General features: G+C 37.7%; 1 protein-coding gene and 3 non-coding genes across 11 annotated transcripts in view; all 4 read left to right on the top strand.

Annotated features, from left to right (window-relative positions):
- CEP295 (centrosomal protein 295) overlaps positions 1 to 14,687 on the top strand; it is a 48,428-nt gene that overhangs the window by 33,360 nt on the left and 381 nt on the right. For 4 of the 8 annotated variants that reach the window (XM_059930577.1, XM_059930582.1, XM_059930584.1 and 1 more), the window contains 13 exons: positions 623 to 791; positions 928 to 1,071; positions 5,260 to 5,412; positions 8,594 to 8,697; positions 9,197 to 9,293; positions 9,670 to 9,918; positions 10,686 to 10,825; positions 11,476 to 11,650; positions 12,232 to 12,839; positions 13,704 to 13,844; positions 14,114 to 14,210; positions 14,348 to 14,512; positions 14,586 to 14,685. In XM_059930577.1, the coding sequence (XP_059786560.1) occupies positions 623 to 791; positions 928 to 1,071; positions 5,260 to 5,412; positions 8,594 to 8,697; positions 9,197 to 9,293; positions 9,670 to 9,918; positions 10,686 to 10,825; positions 11,476 to 11,650; positions 12,232 to 12,839; positions 13,704 to 13,844; positions 14,114 to 14,210; positions 14,348 to 14,512; positions 14,586 to 14,685 (2,342 nt within the window). The remainder of the gene's footprint in view (positions 1 to 622; positions 792 to 927; positions 1,072 to 5,259; positions 5,413 to 8,593; positions 8,698 to 9,196; positions 9,294 to 9,669; positions 9,919 to 10,685; positions 10,826 to 11,475; positions 11,651 to 12,231; positions 12,840 to 13,703; positions 13,845 to 14,113; positions 14,211 to 14,347; positions 14,513 to 14,585; positions 14,686 to 14,687) is intronic. The other 4 variants (XM_059930581.1, XM_059930580.1, XM_059930578.1 and 1 more) reach the window with 3 other exon arrangements.
- TRNAS-AGA (transfer RNA serine (anticodon AGA)) lies at positions 4,329 to 4,410 on the top strand. The gene has a single exon. It is a non-coding gene; the product is annotated as a tRNA-Ser (tRNA).
- LOC132371165 (small nucleolar RNA U2-19) lies at positions 8,821 to 8,900 on the top strand. The gene has a single exon (XR_009504788.1). It is a non-coding gene; the product is annotated as a small nucleolar RNA U2-19 (small nucleolar RNA).
- On the top strand, positions 9,040 to 9,109 carry LOC132371164 (small nucleolar RNA U2-30). The gene has a single exon (XR_009504787.1). It is a non-coding gene; the product is annotated as a small nucleolar RNA U2-30 (small nucleolar RNA).

Raw genomic sequence — 14,687 nt, 5'->3', positions numbered from 1 at the left:
TTTTCCATAAGTGACAATATTAACATCTGTTATAAAAGTGGTGTGATTTTAGGCTGATGGACCACCGGACCGGCTGCTTGTGACTGAATTGTTGTGAGGACTCTGATGTGGTCACTCAGATGACTTTTCATAGTTTCTCTATATGGGAGACAGTATATTCTCCTATATATGAATGTGTCCATTTTATTTTAAAAGGCTACTTCCTAAATTTATGAGTTAGCCTAATAAACAGAATTCTACAATCCTTTGATGCTCAGGAGAAGCTTGAGTTGCGTTCACGAGAACTTGAGTTCTGGGGATTTACTGGTCATTTTCAGGAAAAGGAATGGGAGAAGAAAAGCAGAGAGGGATACTCAAGTATAATCTCCTATTGAAAGGTGCAGTGGAGGCTGTTTGTAAGGTCCGAGGCTGTGACTGGTTGTACTTTTCAATGGAATTATTACCCTTTCAATATTAGAAGTACTTCTCATTTTTTATCTATAGATAAAATTGTAATAATGTGGTTGATGGAGCTGTTCATGTAGTTGAGGTTCTAACTGAAGAAGGGAGATACAAATCTATGACTTCTTCACATGATCTTTCATTTTGTGTCATCCCCACCCTCGTCTGTCTACTTTTTCAGACAAGTAAGCCCACAGTTGAAAATGATTTTGAAACTAAGAAGCTCAGAGAATGCCTTGTTCATCTCCAAGATCTAGCCAAAGACAATCAGGAAAACATTGGTAGTGCAGGCAGGAAAAACTGTGATGATAATCAGCTCCTTTCAGAAGATAGTAATGCCAAGCAAAGTGGTAAGCTAATTGCATTTTATTGTACTGATTATCCTGATGATGATTCTTTATTTTAACCTCCTGCAACTTGCCGGTTGAAGCAGTTTGTTTCGTTAACAGATTTGTATTGTGCCTAACTTTGTCTTTGACTTGATAGGGGAGCATCAGGACAAAGAACTGGGTGGGAAATCCTCAAAACCACCTGTAGCAAAAGTTAAAGGTGGATTGGACTTGAACCAACATGAACTTAGTGCCATACAAGAGGTAGAATCACCAGCAAGTGGCAGAACTTCTATACTAGGTAAACAGATGGTTTGATAAAATATGATTTTTTAATAGTTTGCCAGTTTTCTACAATTTTTTCAGGATGCTAAATATTTTGTTGTTGAGGAAACTTAGACTGTGAGTACTCATGAAGGGGAAAAAATGGTTTGTACAACAGTATTTAAAATGTGGACTTAAAAAAATATGTCATTAGGTAACTAGTTTCTTTATATATGAGGAAAAGCAATTTATTGTAGACAAAAATTCTTTGCTATCCATTATTCTGACACTTTTGCTTCCCTCTGCTTCCTTTCTAAACCAGTTTCTCTAGGATAAAACCCAGTTTTTTCTCTTCTCCCTTGCGCTCTTTCCCTTCAGTACCTTCACTGCTCTTTTCCTGTATCTTTCACAGGATAATCATGGTGCGTAAAACCCTGGCTTTAAGAGCAGTTGTAACACCTATATTTTTTCACTGTACTTCTTCCTAGATTCAATTATCTAGAAAAATTCCTCCCTGCGATCCTTAGTAAATAGCCCTATTTTCATTTTATAATTATTTCTAGATTTCAGACTCAACCAGATAATTCTCTTGATCAAATCTATCAAAGCAAATTCTTTTGTAAGGGGGAAAATAACTTTGTAAATAGAAAGGTACTTAGAAATGTAATGTTAATATTAGATATTTTGGTCTTAAAGCCATAAAACATTGTACCTTTGTTTCCGGCTAAAAGAGTTTAAGAAGGTAAGAGATTCAGAATAACTTTTTTTTTTTTTTTTAGATTTTTTTTTTTTGACTACCTCCTTTCGTTTTACTTGTTTCTTAAGATTCAGTATTACTTTTATAAATTTATTTATTTATTTATCTACTTTTGGCTGTGTTGGGTCTTCGTTTCTGTGCGAGGGCTTTCTCCAGTTGCGGCGAGTGGGGGCCACTCTTCATCGCGGTGTGCGGGCCTCTCACTGTCGCGGCCTCTCCCGTTGCGGAGCACAGGCTCCAGATGCGCAGGCTCAGTAGTTGTGGCTCACGGGCTTAGTTGCTCCGCGGCATGTGGGATCTTCCCAGACCAGGGCTCGAACCCGTGTGCCCTGCATTGGCAGGCAGACTCCTAACTACTGCGCCACCAGGGAAGCCCCAGAATAACTCTTAAGAATCATTCCCCTTTTTACTTTCTTCTTATGTCTTATGGAGATTATAACAAAGTAATGATTCTATTTGTTACTAGGCTTTGGAAGCTTTTCTTCATTTTGCACTATTTGGTAAGCACAACTGTTCAGGAATTGATTGGCGCTTTTCCTAATTCAGAATGAGCATTGGGAAATTCTCACCATTGATTCCTATAATTTAATGAGTTGTGTTTGAGATTGCAGAAATGTCAGCCTTTCTAAAAGGGAAAGCTATATATTCCCTCACCTCCACCTCCTTATCCTTCAGCCTTTTTTCAATGAAAAGAACCCAGATGTAAGTCTTGACTGTTTCCTTTTCTATACCTCTGCCACACCCTACAGAGTACCTGTTCTTCTCAGTTCTAGTTGATCAACTCTGGAATCTGTCCATTTGTTTCCATTCCCACTACCACTCTTTTAATTCAGGCTGTCATTTCTTTCTTGAAGGGCTGCTACAACTCCCCATGTCTCCCTGTTTCCAGTCTGGCATTACTCTCATTTTCCCATGGTGTACTCAGAGTAATCTGCCTCTATTGCTCCATGTTTAAACTCTTCAATCGTTTCCCTTTGACTGGAGGAATAAGTCTAAATTAAGTCTTAAGTCCCTAGCTTCACCCACAAGGCCCTTCATGATCTCACTCCCTCCCTTCAGGGTTGAGGTAAGTGCCACTTGTGTGGCATAAACTTTGCCCGAGCTATCAGGCATCCCTGTCATGTGCTCTTTGGGAGCTTTCATCATAGCCTTCATCACACTTCTTTGGGTAATACTTTTAGTCAAAATATTATAGGCAAATAGTGCTAAAAGGTTACAACATGAAACACCATTTCTTCCTGCCCCTACACACCCCCCACCCCTTGATGCTACTCACCAGACACAGTCACTTTTCAAGTCTCCTAGGTGTTTCTTCTTGTATTTACTTCTGTAGTTGGCAATGGATTTTAGCAAAAATTAAGCCAAATATTAAACACCACTAAAATAATTTGAGATCACATCATTTTCTCTGTTTGTGAGAACATCTTTTAGTGCGATATTGGATGATACATTCTTAACAAGGTTATTGTTGTCCCCAAAGGGGATGAAAATTGGTTCTCAGGGAGATGAAAAAGTCTTACTCTTTATGTACCAAAGCACAAATGTACATAAAAAGATATACAATATATATATAGTTATTAAGTTTCATGGAGTTAGGAGGCAATTAGGAAAAAAGTTTTGAAAGGGCTCCTTAGGTGGGTGATGATAAAGTTAATATTGAGAAACACTGAGCTATAATATTCTTCCAATTTTCTTTTCTTCTCTGTATTCTACTTTATTTTTTTTGGCTTCGCTGGGTCTTAATCTTTTTTTTAGTGGTGGCATGCGGACTCCTTAGTTGCAGCATGCGAACTCTTAGTTGTGGCATGCATGCAGGATCTAGTTCCCCGATCAGGGATCGAACCCGGACCCCCTGCATTGGGAGCATGGAGTCCTACCCACTGGACCACTAGGGAAGTCCCTGTAGTCTATTTCTTTTGGCTTTACTTTCTGGGAGAATTTTCTCAGCTTTTTCTTCTAACATTTCTTAGAAATTTTTATTTTGGCTCTCAAAGTGTAGTTTCTAAAAGCTTGCTCTCCTTTCTGATTTTTTCTTTTCGTAGCATCCTGCTCTTGTTTCATGGATGCACAATACTACCTACTTTGAATATTTATAGGTTTTTGTTTGTTTGGGTTCCTGTATTTTCTCTGTTTGGGTTCTTCCTTTTTTTTTTCTGTCTGAAATTTTAGAGGCTTTTCTCTAATATCTTGCATATTTGAGCAGAACACTGAATGGCTAATTGGAAATTCTATAGGTGGGGACCTTATTTACTTCTGGATTTCATTGGAAAATGTGGCTTTTCCTTGAGGATCCTCAACTTAGTATCTGTGGTTCTTTTCCCTGAGCAATTTACAGTGTAGTTTCTTCAAAGAAAGATCCTCCAAGTTTGATACAAGCCTGGCTGTTGCTGTTATGGAACCAGACCTGTGGGGATCTGAGTCGAGGGTGCAAACTTTCTTTTAATACCTCTGATTTCCTTATGGCATTCTTTTTCTTCCCTCCACCTTTACCCCTTTCAGTGCCTGATCCCCCTAAATTCAGACTGTATTGGATTCATGTAGTTGTGGCCAAGTGGTTAAGACGATAGACTAGAAATCCATTGGTGTTTCCCCACACAGGTTCAAATCCTGTCAACTACTGCACCTTTCCCCTTAGAAAGGTAATCCTTTGACGCTTTACCAGTTTGAGAGTCTGTTATAAATTTGATCACAGAGTGTGTAGGATTCAGTTTCTCTAGAGGATAAACCTTTGGTCTTCTCTGGGGATGATGTTGAGAGATAGGAATCTCAGGTGATCTTTTCCACGTACATGTTTTTAAACATTCTCCCTGTTTTCAGTTCCCTGATTCACACCTTCCTTTTGTAATACCTCTTGCCTTTAATTCCCAAGTTTTTCTGGGGTTCTGCACAGTAAATTAGCTTCTACTTCTGAGTGTCTCCCACTCCTTTGTTTGTTTGTTTGTTTCATGAGTGTTTATTTCAGTCATAAGTGTTTATTTCAGTGATTATTACTTTGATAATCACCCTCAGGTAAACACCATCGAGGTCAGGAACTGGAATGTTAGAGAACTCCATAAACGCTTCCCTTTTACTCTCGCAATTACTCTTTCTCCTCTTCTCCCCAGGGTAAACCCCTATCTTGATCTCTCATACCACAGATTAGCTGTAGCTATTTTTGAACTTTGTATTACGAATGCATATTATTCCTTATAATACTTAATGGTTGATCATTTTTCCAGGCATTTTTCCTGTGATTAGTCAGTACTGAAGCATTTTCTATTATTAGGAAGTAGGAGTATCATTAAAAACTTAGTAAAATTGAAGTGAAATAATTTAAAGGCTGTGTGAAAGTTAAGCAGTTACTATTTTCTTGCTACACTGATTAAGTCTTTAAGAGTTTAGATTTTTACCCATAATTTAAATTGCCATTTTAGTTTTAACTAGAAACGTAAGTGGAAATCCAGTGAGTCAATTTTTTCTCCCTCCCAGGTAAACCAGACTTTTATCAAGACAGAGACCCACTGAGGGTCTCAGTAAGCCGAGAACAAAGTTTTCTTGGAAGCCCCCTGGGCTGTGATCCATTTGGTCATCTTCACCCAGTTGCCCAGGAGAACATCTGTGGTGATGACTCTGATAAAGCAGGTGAGAGAGAAAGAAGTTGAAACTGGAATTGCTGTGCATAAGAATACATGGACAAAAGATAGTTATTGTAGTGTTACTTGTAATGAAAAATAGTAAATAACTTCAGTGAAACTGCAGTTTTGTGAAGGTGTTAAATGAGGGGAGAAAAGTCTGTGTTCATGCATTTGAAAACTGTCTGGAATAAGAATCACCAAAGTTTAGGTACGGGTTAATCTTTGTTGGAGGTTGGGTTTCACACTTCTATTTCATATGTTTACATACTGTGAAATTTTTTTTCCATAAGAAGCCTATATTATTTCTGTACACAGAAAGTTGAATGAGGGAAGTGAAGTTTATTTAGAGAATAATTAATTACACTTTTAAATTGTTTCACTAAGTAAGTAAATGTCGGTAGGAAGTATGTAAGGGTATGAGGTTTTTACAGTTGGCAAACTCTACACATTTTGTGTTTAAGCCTATTTGTAACAATCCACATTTAATTAAATACTAAGTATTATCTTTTAAAAATTCTATCTGTGGCATTCTAAATGAGCTGTTTTATGTTTAGTTTTAAATATTTGGAAAGTATTAAGGAACAAGTTACAAGGAAAAAACTTTAAATCACTTAATTCTGCCACCCAGAGACAACTGATGTTAATTTTCTCGCTTTTGAATTTGTGCATATTTATAACAAGCTATTTTATATGTATAATATTGACCCTGCAAAGCATAGTTCCAGTACTGCTTCATTAGTTCTAAAGCACCTTTTAAGTAGTTGGCTTTTATAACCAGATTTCTTTTTATTTTAGCTGTCACATATACTTGGATAATTGTTATCTTAGTTGTATCTAGGGTTTAATACAATGAGAGATGAGCAAGACCTATTTTCTTTTTGAGGGTTTCTAGAAAAATTGACTTTAGCTTCTCCTTTTTTAATTGGAGATTTAAATAACTACAAAATATAATTTCCAATGAATTATAGTTTTTGACATTTTAAAATAAAAACCATTACCATGTTTTTAGATGTAGCCGGTGAATACTTGCATTCCTTTTTATTCTACCTGTCAATGTCCTCTAGCCAAAGACTACCAAGAGCACACATCTAATCAAAGAAAGCTGGGTGCTCTGACTTGTTGTAGTTAGGGAGAATGCACACCGTGGGGAACCATGAGGCCAATGAATTAGTGAGAGGGTATTAGAAGGGACTTACTGTAAGATTTGGGCTTTATTAGGTGATTTTGAGGAGGGTTTAAGTATTTTGAAATAGGGCTTTGCTTGTTAGTACTGGATATTATCAGGAAGCAAGGGTGATCCTGTTATTGGATACCTACAAAATTCTTCCCTAGGTCCTAGGTAGGAATAATGGAGTTAGGCTAAGTAAAGCTGTACTTGATTAAGCAGCAGTCACTCATGTTAGCCAGGATAAGGAGATGATAGGTCATTTTTGTGGTTTGGACAGTATTCATGGTTTTGTCTATGTTCAGACATGTTCAGACTTTTCTCCCCTCATTTATCACCTTCACAAAACTGCAGTTTCACTGAAGTTTATTTAACTCTGACCTTGCTTCTTTCCCTTATTTTTATTTTTCAATTCTTATCACTACCCAAGTGCTACCCTGGTCACCCTCCTCTGGGGGAATCTTCTTTGGTTTGTTACCGATAATAACAGTTATAGAACTGTGATTATGAAATAGTAAACCCGTAATTTCCCATCTCACAACTAGCTTTTGAAATGAGCTGCTTAAGAAAAAATAACAACTCACTATAAAGTTTCACCATCTCTTACTTTCTTCACTTAAAATTTTAGTGTGTAAAGAAGCAACCAAGTAACAGTTTAATGGTTAAATCAATTGTATCACAATAATATATTTTTAATTGAACTAGGAGAGGGTAAAAAATTGTATTTAAAAACAAATTATATTTAAATATATTTGATATTTGCTGTTTTTACTTTATTATCTGTAATATAGATATTTTATGAATAAATATATGTATCTGCACACATATACAGATACATATGTGTGCATGTGTACGTGTCCTGGGTTAACCTCTTAGAAAACATTTCTTACACAAACATCTAAGAAACATACTTTTTTTTTTTTTTTTTTTTTAGAAACATACTTTTAATGTTCATGATCTCTTTTAATAATATCATGGGGATAATGAGACAGAAATTTTAGTTTATATTTGGCGGAGCAGTTTTAATTATATTCTATTTCAGAGCCACAGATGACCATATTCCTTGGCCGGCTTTCTCACAAATGTTGGCTATTGGGAGTACGAGAAAAACTAACTCAGAATACCCGGATTACTAATAGTGAGACAGAAAGTATAATTTTTATGTATTTTTAATATGTCAAGTGTAATTAGGAATGATAATTCATAATAAAAGCAGTGTATGCTCATTGTGATTTTAGACAGCACTGCAAGTTATAAAGAAGTAAAATTCCTCCTTGTCCTACCATTCTTAAGCAACCACTGGTTGCACTTTGGTGTTTTTGTCTTTTTTATGTGCATTTTTCTCACCTTTGAGATCACACTGTACTTATAATTGAATATTCTTGCTTCTTCACTTAAAATTAATGACAAGCATTTCCCATCACACTGGCTCTTTTCTAAAGGGTTTTATTCATAGAATAATAATGACAACTACAGTTTTCCATGAAGAATTATATTGTGCTGACTATAAATTTTTTTTTTAATTAGTTAATTTATTTTGTTTATTTTTGGCTGCATTGGGTCTTTGTTGCTGCGTGTGGGCTTTCTCTAGTTGTGGCAAGCGGGGGCTACCCTTCGTTGCGGTGCGCGGGCTTCTCATCGCGGTGGCTTCTCTTGTTGTGGAGCACGGGCTCTAGGCACACGGGCTTCAGTAGTTGTGGCTCACGGGCTCTAGAGCGCAGGCTCAGTAGTTGTGGCACACGGGCTTAGTTGCTCCGAGGCATGTGGGATCTTCCCGGACCAGGGTTCGAACCCGTGTCCCTGCATTGGTAGGTGGATTCTTAACCACTGCGCCACCAGGGAAGTCCTAAATGCTTTTAATGAATAATAACATGAATTTTTTTTTTTCTTTTTGGTCTAAGATAAGGCAACTCTACAAAGCAAAATATGAGAGAAAATTGTAGGAAAGCAGGAAATTATGCCCTCTGGTGCTAAATATTTGATTTGTCATAATCCAGACCTTCCCCCTCCTTCCCCATTTTAGTCAAGGTCAGTGAGGCTGTGGTTGAGAATCATGCAGTATTAAGTTACTCTGTGGAGGAAGAAGACCATACATACCTGGGTCCAAATGTGAAGCCAGATGATAAGGTTAGTAATGTCTTGATGTGTGCTGCATTGTTAGAGTTGCTTGGCTTCATATTGTCTTTTTAGTTTACGGAAGTTGTGGAATATTGAAGTCTGTGTTCTCTGAGATCTGCTCTTACTGGAGTGGATCAGTGATGAAAACAGCCAAATCTGAGCATCAGAAGACCTCTTAGTCTACCTGATGTATGATCTCCATAGTTCTGAGAAGCAAAAGAATAATTTAAAACAATAAGTGGGGTGTGTGTGTGTGTGTGTGTGTAAAGGTGACAGTGGATAACTGAGGACTTACTGATGGGGGGGTGAGAGTGGGCTGGGGGTTGTGTGTATGAAAGGCTAATCAGTTCTGAGCAATGATGAAAAGGTTTTACTACGGACCTTTGTAACTATGAAGGTTTCTACACTTGATCTGAGCTCAGAATAAATAACTGCTAATGTTGGTGACTTGGGTTTTTTCTAGATATTACTTCCTACATTGTGGCCTAATGTTCTTCTTAATTTTTAGGCTGAAACACAAGAAATTTATCATGAGCCATTATCTTCAATAACTGTTTCTACTGGGAGCTTTTTAAGTTATGAAAACACAGATTTGAGCCTTACAGGTAAGAATATCAGAATGTTTATAAATAAATTGAAAGAGAAGCACCAGTTGCATTGCAGTACAGCGGTGAGAGCCAACATTGCTTTTCACAAGGTGCTGAGAGGGATTGTTCTTTAAATCTCAAAAGTAATCATGCCTTTAGAATATTGGACAGCATTCTAACCACGATTGAAGTCCCGGGGCTGCAGACGCAGAGGCACTCTGCTCATCTCCAGTAGCACGTTGAGGAGGGTCTGCTAATGTTGGTGGGACTCTACGGAGCACATTTCTTGGCTGCACTGATTCCTTATCGATGTGTACTGCTATGCCTCTCTGCTAAAATATGTCTCAAAGGAAGTACCCAGACACTAAATATTTTCATTAAACCCAATTTTCAGAGTCGTTTTCAGAGCTTGTGGACCAGAGGGAACAAGAATCTCCCAACAGTAAAGAAGAGGAAACAAATGTTTTAAGTTCTGTAGTTCCTTCAACACAAGTTATTTATCAAGGACAGGACCCTCAAGACGCCCATAAACCTCTTTTACCTGCAGTGGAAACATTTACATCTGGTCAGACACACATTCAGCAGATGATAGACAAGTACATAAATGAAGCAAATTTGATGACTGAAAAAACAGACTTGTGGGGTAAAATTATTTGTGAACAAATACTTTCATGTAAACTAAGTGTTTTTAACTTTTAACCTTTCATCCTTTTTAGTTGGAAGTAGTAATTGTTTGAGCTTTGTGTTTTGATGGCTTGCTGTAGCAGTTATAATATGGAAAACGCCGAGGGCACTTAGTGAGAGAGGGGCTCCGGAAACAGACTGACTGAGACAGTGTAGAAGAGATGAGCAGATCTTCCTTCACCTTTGCAAAGTTAACTGCAGTAGCTCAGTATTGCCATACTGAGCACAAGAACTCAGAAATCAGACCTCTTGACCGTTTCCTAACTGTGAGACCACAGGCAGCTTACTCTTGTCTCCTGTGGAAGGAGGGGTGTTGGGGATAATGCACATAAAGTGCAGTGTCTGGCCTGTGGCAACACTTGCTACAGTGCGCTTTTCTTTTTTTCAAATCATTGATCCTGAAATGAGCTGAGAATAGCAAAGATTACTGTAACAAAGCAGTGACAATGATGGCATCTTACTCCTAACTAACCCCATAAAGACCTTGAGGCTATAATAGAAATGGAAACTTGCATTTGTCAAAGGTTCTGGTCAAACCACCGCCACCACCCGCCGCTTTTGTACATGAGAGAGAACGGTAGGACTTAATTTGAAAGCATCTGCTGGTAATGAAAAAAATGCAAGTAATTTTGTTGAATTGGAGCTACCTTATGAATATGTTCTTAGTACTACTTTTCTAGGCTTTATTTTTAAAATAAGTGTCTTTTTTCCTTAAAATTCCAACAGTTGACTTTGACTTTCCAGAACTGGAACAGAGTTTTCCAAATTTGCATCGTCAGCTGTTTAAACCCTTAGAACCACATCCAGATTTTGATTCGTCATCATCTTTCTCTGGGATTTCTCAAGACAGCAAAGACTTTTACCAGGTATAATAAAGTAGATGCTTCTTTGCAGTGAATTTCCAAAAACAGTCTGTCTTTTCTTCTGTTAGAACAGAACAATGCTTCTTAGCCTTGGCTGCCAATTAAAATCATCTGTTAAGCTTTTAGATACCAGTGCCCAGACTGTACCTCAGACCAATTAAATCAGAATCCCTAGGAATGGTCAGATAAAGTGATTATAATGCAGAACCAAGATTGAAAATAGGTGCATTAGAATTTTGTCCCAAAGTTTTATCTCCAGCTATGAGGACCCCTAAAAACTTTTCAGGGTTTTGGGGGGTGGTGTTACTTTAATGGAATTCAGTCTTAAACAGTCAGGTAAACAGAATTTTGCAAAATTTAAAGTCTCTTCCTATACAATAAAGGAGCTAAGATTCAAACCTGGGTCTTTCTATTTCCAGGCAGCTCTGCATAGTTCCTGCTTATCAGAAAATGATTCAGTCATATTCTGAACTCTGTTTTGTTAATTCACAATTTGCTTTCTAAACAAAAAGTCTGTTTCATATTTACTAAAGTGAAAGAATTGGGTTTGAATAAGCAAGTGGTTTATGTGGTAGTAAAGTGGTAATTAAGAATAATATCAAAGAAACATAAAAGATTCAACTGGTAACACATAGTAAATACTAATATTTCAGCGTTTCCCTGTTGTCTTCCATCAGAGGTCAGATTCCTCCTGTGAAAGCCTCCGTTCTAGTCTGCCACCCAAAAGTACAGCTTCTTTTACAGCATTGAGGACCAGCCTGAACCAGCCTGATCCTAACTGGGCTCGTGACGAAGCTCAGAGTTTTGCTACAGAAACTGTTATTGAAGGTATGTAGAAGTTCAAAAAAGTTAAATAAAGCTCAATTGTTTTTCACGGTTGTTCATATCAATTGCTCTTGGTTTGTCTCCACCTCACCAGTTTCTCTGTATATTTATTTAAATAACAAGTAATATATGCTCAGTTTGCATTTTATTTTGATAAAATAAAAAGTGCTGCCTCTTGCTCAACTTCCCTACCTCAACCCTTACAGTTATCAGTTTAAGTATCCTTCTAAAACTTTTTATACAAATTTTATATATATACACACACATCACAACATATATATGAGATGCACATGCATGTTTAAGTCTTTGTTATAAAGTCAGTATTCTGTTATGGGGGAAAAGTCCTCGTGTTTAAGTCATAGTTCCTTTGTTAAATATTATAGGAGAAAATACATGGTGTGAGCAGTAGTTATTCGAAAATCACTGTGACCATCCTTTAACTTTCTACTCATGTCTATGTCAGTTTTCATTCCTAAAATTTTAAGTAACCTATTACTTGCTTGCAATGTCCTCAGCAACTATTAGAGACCATATCTCTATTCAAGTTTTACAACATATAATTATGATCAACTGATTTCTTATAGGGTCTGAACAGTCTTTTCAGCAACTTCTGCCAGAATTTTCTTCACAGGAAGGAAGCCAGCATGCTATTTTTAGCACTGAAGCAAGAGACTCTTCCCAAGGGGCGGAAAATCAAAACTACTCCTCTGAACAGAATGAAACGTTACAAAACAAGCAAGAAAGTGTTCCTTTCCAGCTCTCTGTAGGAAATTTGCAAAGTTCAGTCTTCAGTTCATCTGGTGAGGCTAATGTATTTCATCAATTAAATCTACAGCATAGCACTCCATGTGGTTCTACCTCCAGTGAGTGCTCAATAAAAGACCAACCAGAAGGCAGAAAAGACAGACTGGGCTTTGAAGAACTGTCAGAAAGAGGAGTTGGAACAGTGTTACAAGGTCAAGGGCTCACTGATGATAAAGAAACCTGTGGAGTCTTAAATATAAGTCCACAATTATGTGTAAGAACTTCAATTCAGACACCATATTCAGTCACTGTTCAGAATGAAAAATGTCTTGAGGATTCAACTACCGCAGAAACTCCAACAATCATAGGAAACCAAACTCAACTAGCACCGTCAGAGCTCTTTGTAAGTTCTGGATCGTTTTCATTACAGAACTCTATTCCAATCTGGGTAAGTGAAATGTGTGTTGTATATAATCTTTGATTTCATTTTCAGAAGACTTTTTAAACAAAATTGCAAGAGATGCAACAGAGCTACTATCTTAGTCAATCTCATAATCATTGGAAATCTTCAATGAAATGAGAAAACAAATTTTTTAAATTTGACCTCCCTCTGAATTTTACAGATCTTCCCAATTCACATTTTTCTCCAGCTTTCCTGAAAAATGGTGGCTCAGCCTATGCTTCAGCACTTAACAGTGTTGAACCTCATTGTGCTGCACTGGATTAATCTGCTTGGTTTCAGCTTACCTTCTAGTACTATGTGTTTGTCCCTTCACAGATAAGCAAAAAATAAGGTGATTTACTTGGCAGCTTTTGGATTTTTGTGTTTTTTGTAAATTCTTGTTCAGTTTTGAAAGGTTTTCTCCTTAATAAAGTGTGGTCTAGGGACTTCCCTGGCAGTCCAGTGGTTGGGACTTCGCCTTCCAATGCAGGGGTGTGGGTTCCATCCCTGGTCAGGGAGCTAGGATCCCACAGGCCTTGCAGCCAAAAAACCAAACCATAAAACAGAAGCAATACTGTAACTTAAAAGTGGTCCACATCAAAAAACAAACAAAACAAAACACGGTTGAAGCAATTTGTGGTCTCGCAGCATTCAGCTGCAGCCCAGCGGCCATTCAGATAGGTAGGGGACACATACACTGCAGTTCTGCACAGCCCCCAGTCAGTCAGCAGGCGCTTTTGGCTCTGTAACCCATGGAGTAGTTTGTCTTGAAGAACCTGGTGTTCTTCCTCCGTAATGTACATATTTTTCACATTCTGAGTGTTTTTGAGGCTATGATTTTTGAATATTGTTTCCCTTTTTACTGCACAGGAGACAGAATGTGGCCATGGTATAATGGAAGAACCAGAACTTACATTGATAAGCAATAGTGATATCAGTATTGCTGAAATGGATTTTGCAAACTTAACTCTAGAAGAAAAGAGAGAAAATGAGGCAAAGAGCTGTTTTCAGGTAAATTTCGTAGCTCTCATTTCATACAGCAACCCATAGTTGAGAATTAGGGAATAAAAAAGGATAGTTTTACTTAGCTTTCTATATGGCATTTATTCTTACATTAGAATCGTTGTATGAATGTGCTCACAGTGGACAAGCTAGCTGATAACTGAACTTTCTAGAAAGGCCAAAGGACCTAGGGTTGAGAATGGGTAAAATTTAGAACCTTTGCTGTGAATCTGTACAGTGAGGTCAAGTGGTAAAGTCTATGACTTTCTCACAATTAGGTGAGTGAATTTCTGCCTCTTCTATCAGAAACACAAAACTCAGATTGTCCAGCTGCATCAGAACATTCTGTGGAGAAACCACCAGCTGTGTGTGCAGGTATGTATGCCCTGAGCATCAGATTAGTGAGCCCAGGGGCCAGTGGGGTTCCCCACTCAGGTTCCCCCTACTTGAGCAGAAACCCCGCATGTTCGTATATTGCTGACATATAGCCTCAATTTTTTCCTTTTAAACAGAAACCCTTTCAAAGTTTACAGCTACTCCAGGGAGCTTACAAGAAGCATTTATAAAAAGAAAAAAAGCATTTATGGAGAGATCCTCACAGAGACAAAAAGAAATAAGGAATAAAATTCGTGTCTCTGGAAGTTCTCAAACCAAAATAGTAAAGGAGAAACCTACAGGTATACTCTCCACATCAGTTTTCAAAGAGAATCTGGCATTACATATATATTAAATGACTTGTTCTCTGCTCAGGTTCATTTGTCAGTCACCTGAAGGGTGTGAACAAGGTTAGAGTGTCTCTTCCTGAAGACAGAAAGACTGCACAAGTCCATATGCACCAAAGGGCTCTAAGGT

The sequence above is a fragment of the Balaenoptera ricei genome, chromosome 8, assembly GCF_028023285.1.
Source record: "Balaenoptera ricei isolate mBalRic1 chromosome 8, mBalRic1.hap2, whole genome shotgun sequence".
NCBI classification, from domain to species: Eukaryota; Metazoa; Chordata; class Mammalia; order Artiodactyla; family Balaenopteridae; genus Balaenoptera; species Balaenoptera ricei.
This window is presented reverse-complemented; position numbering and strand designations above follow the sequence as displayed.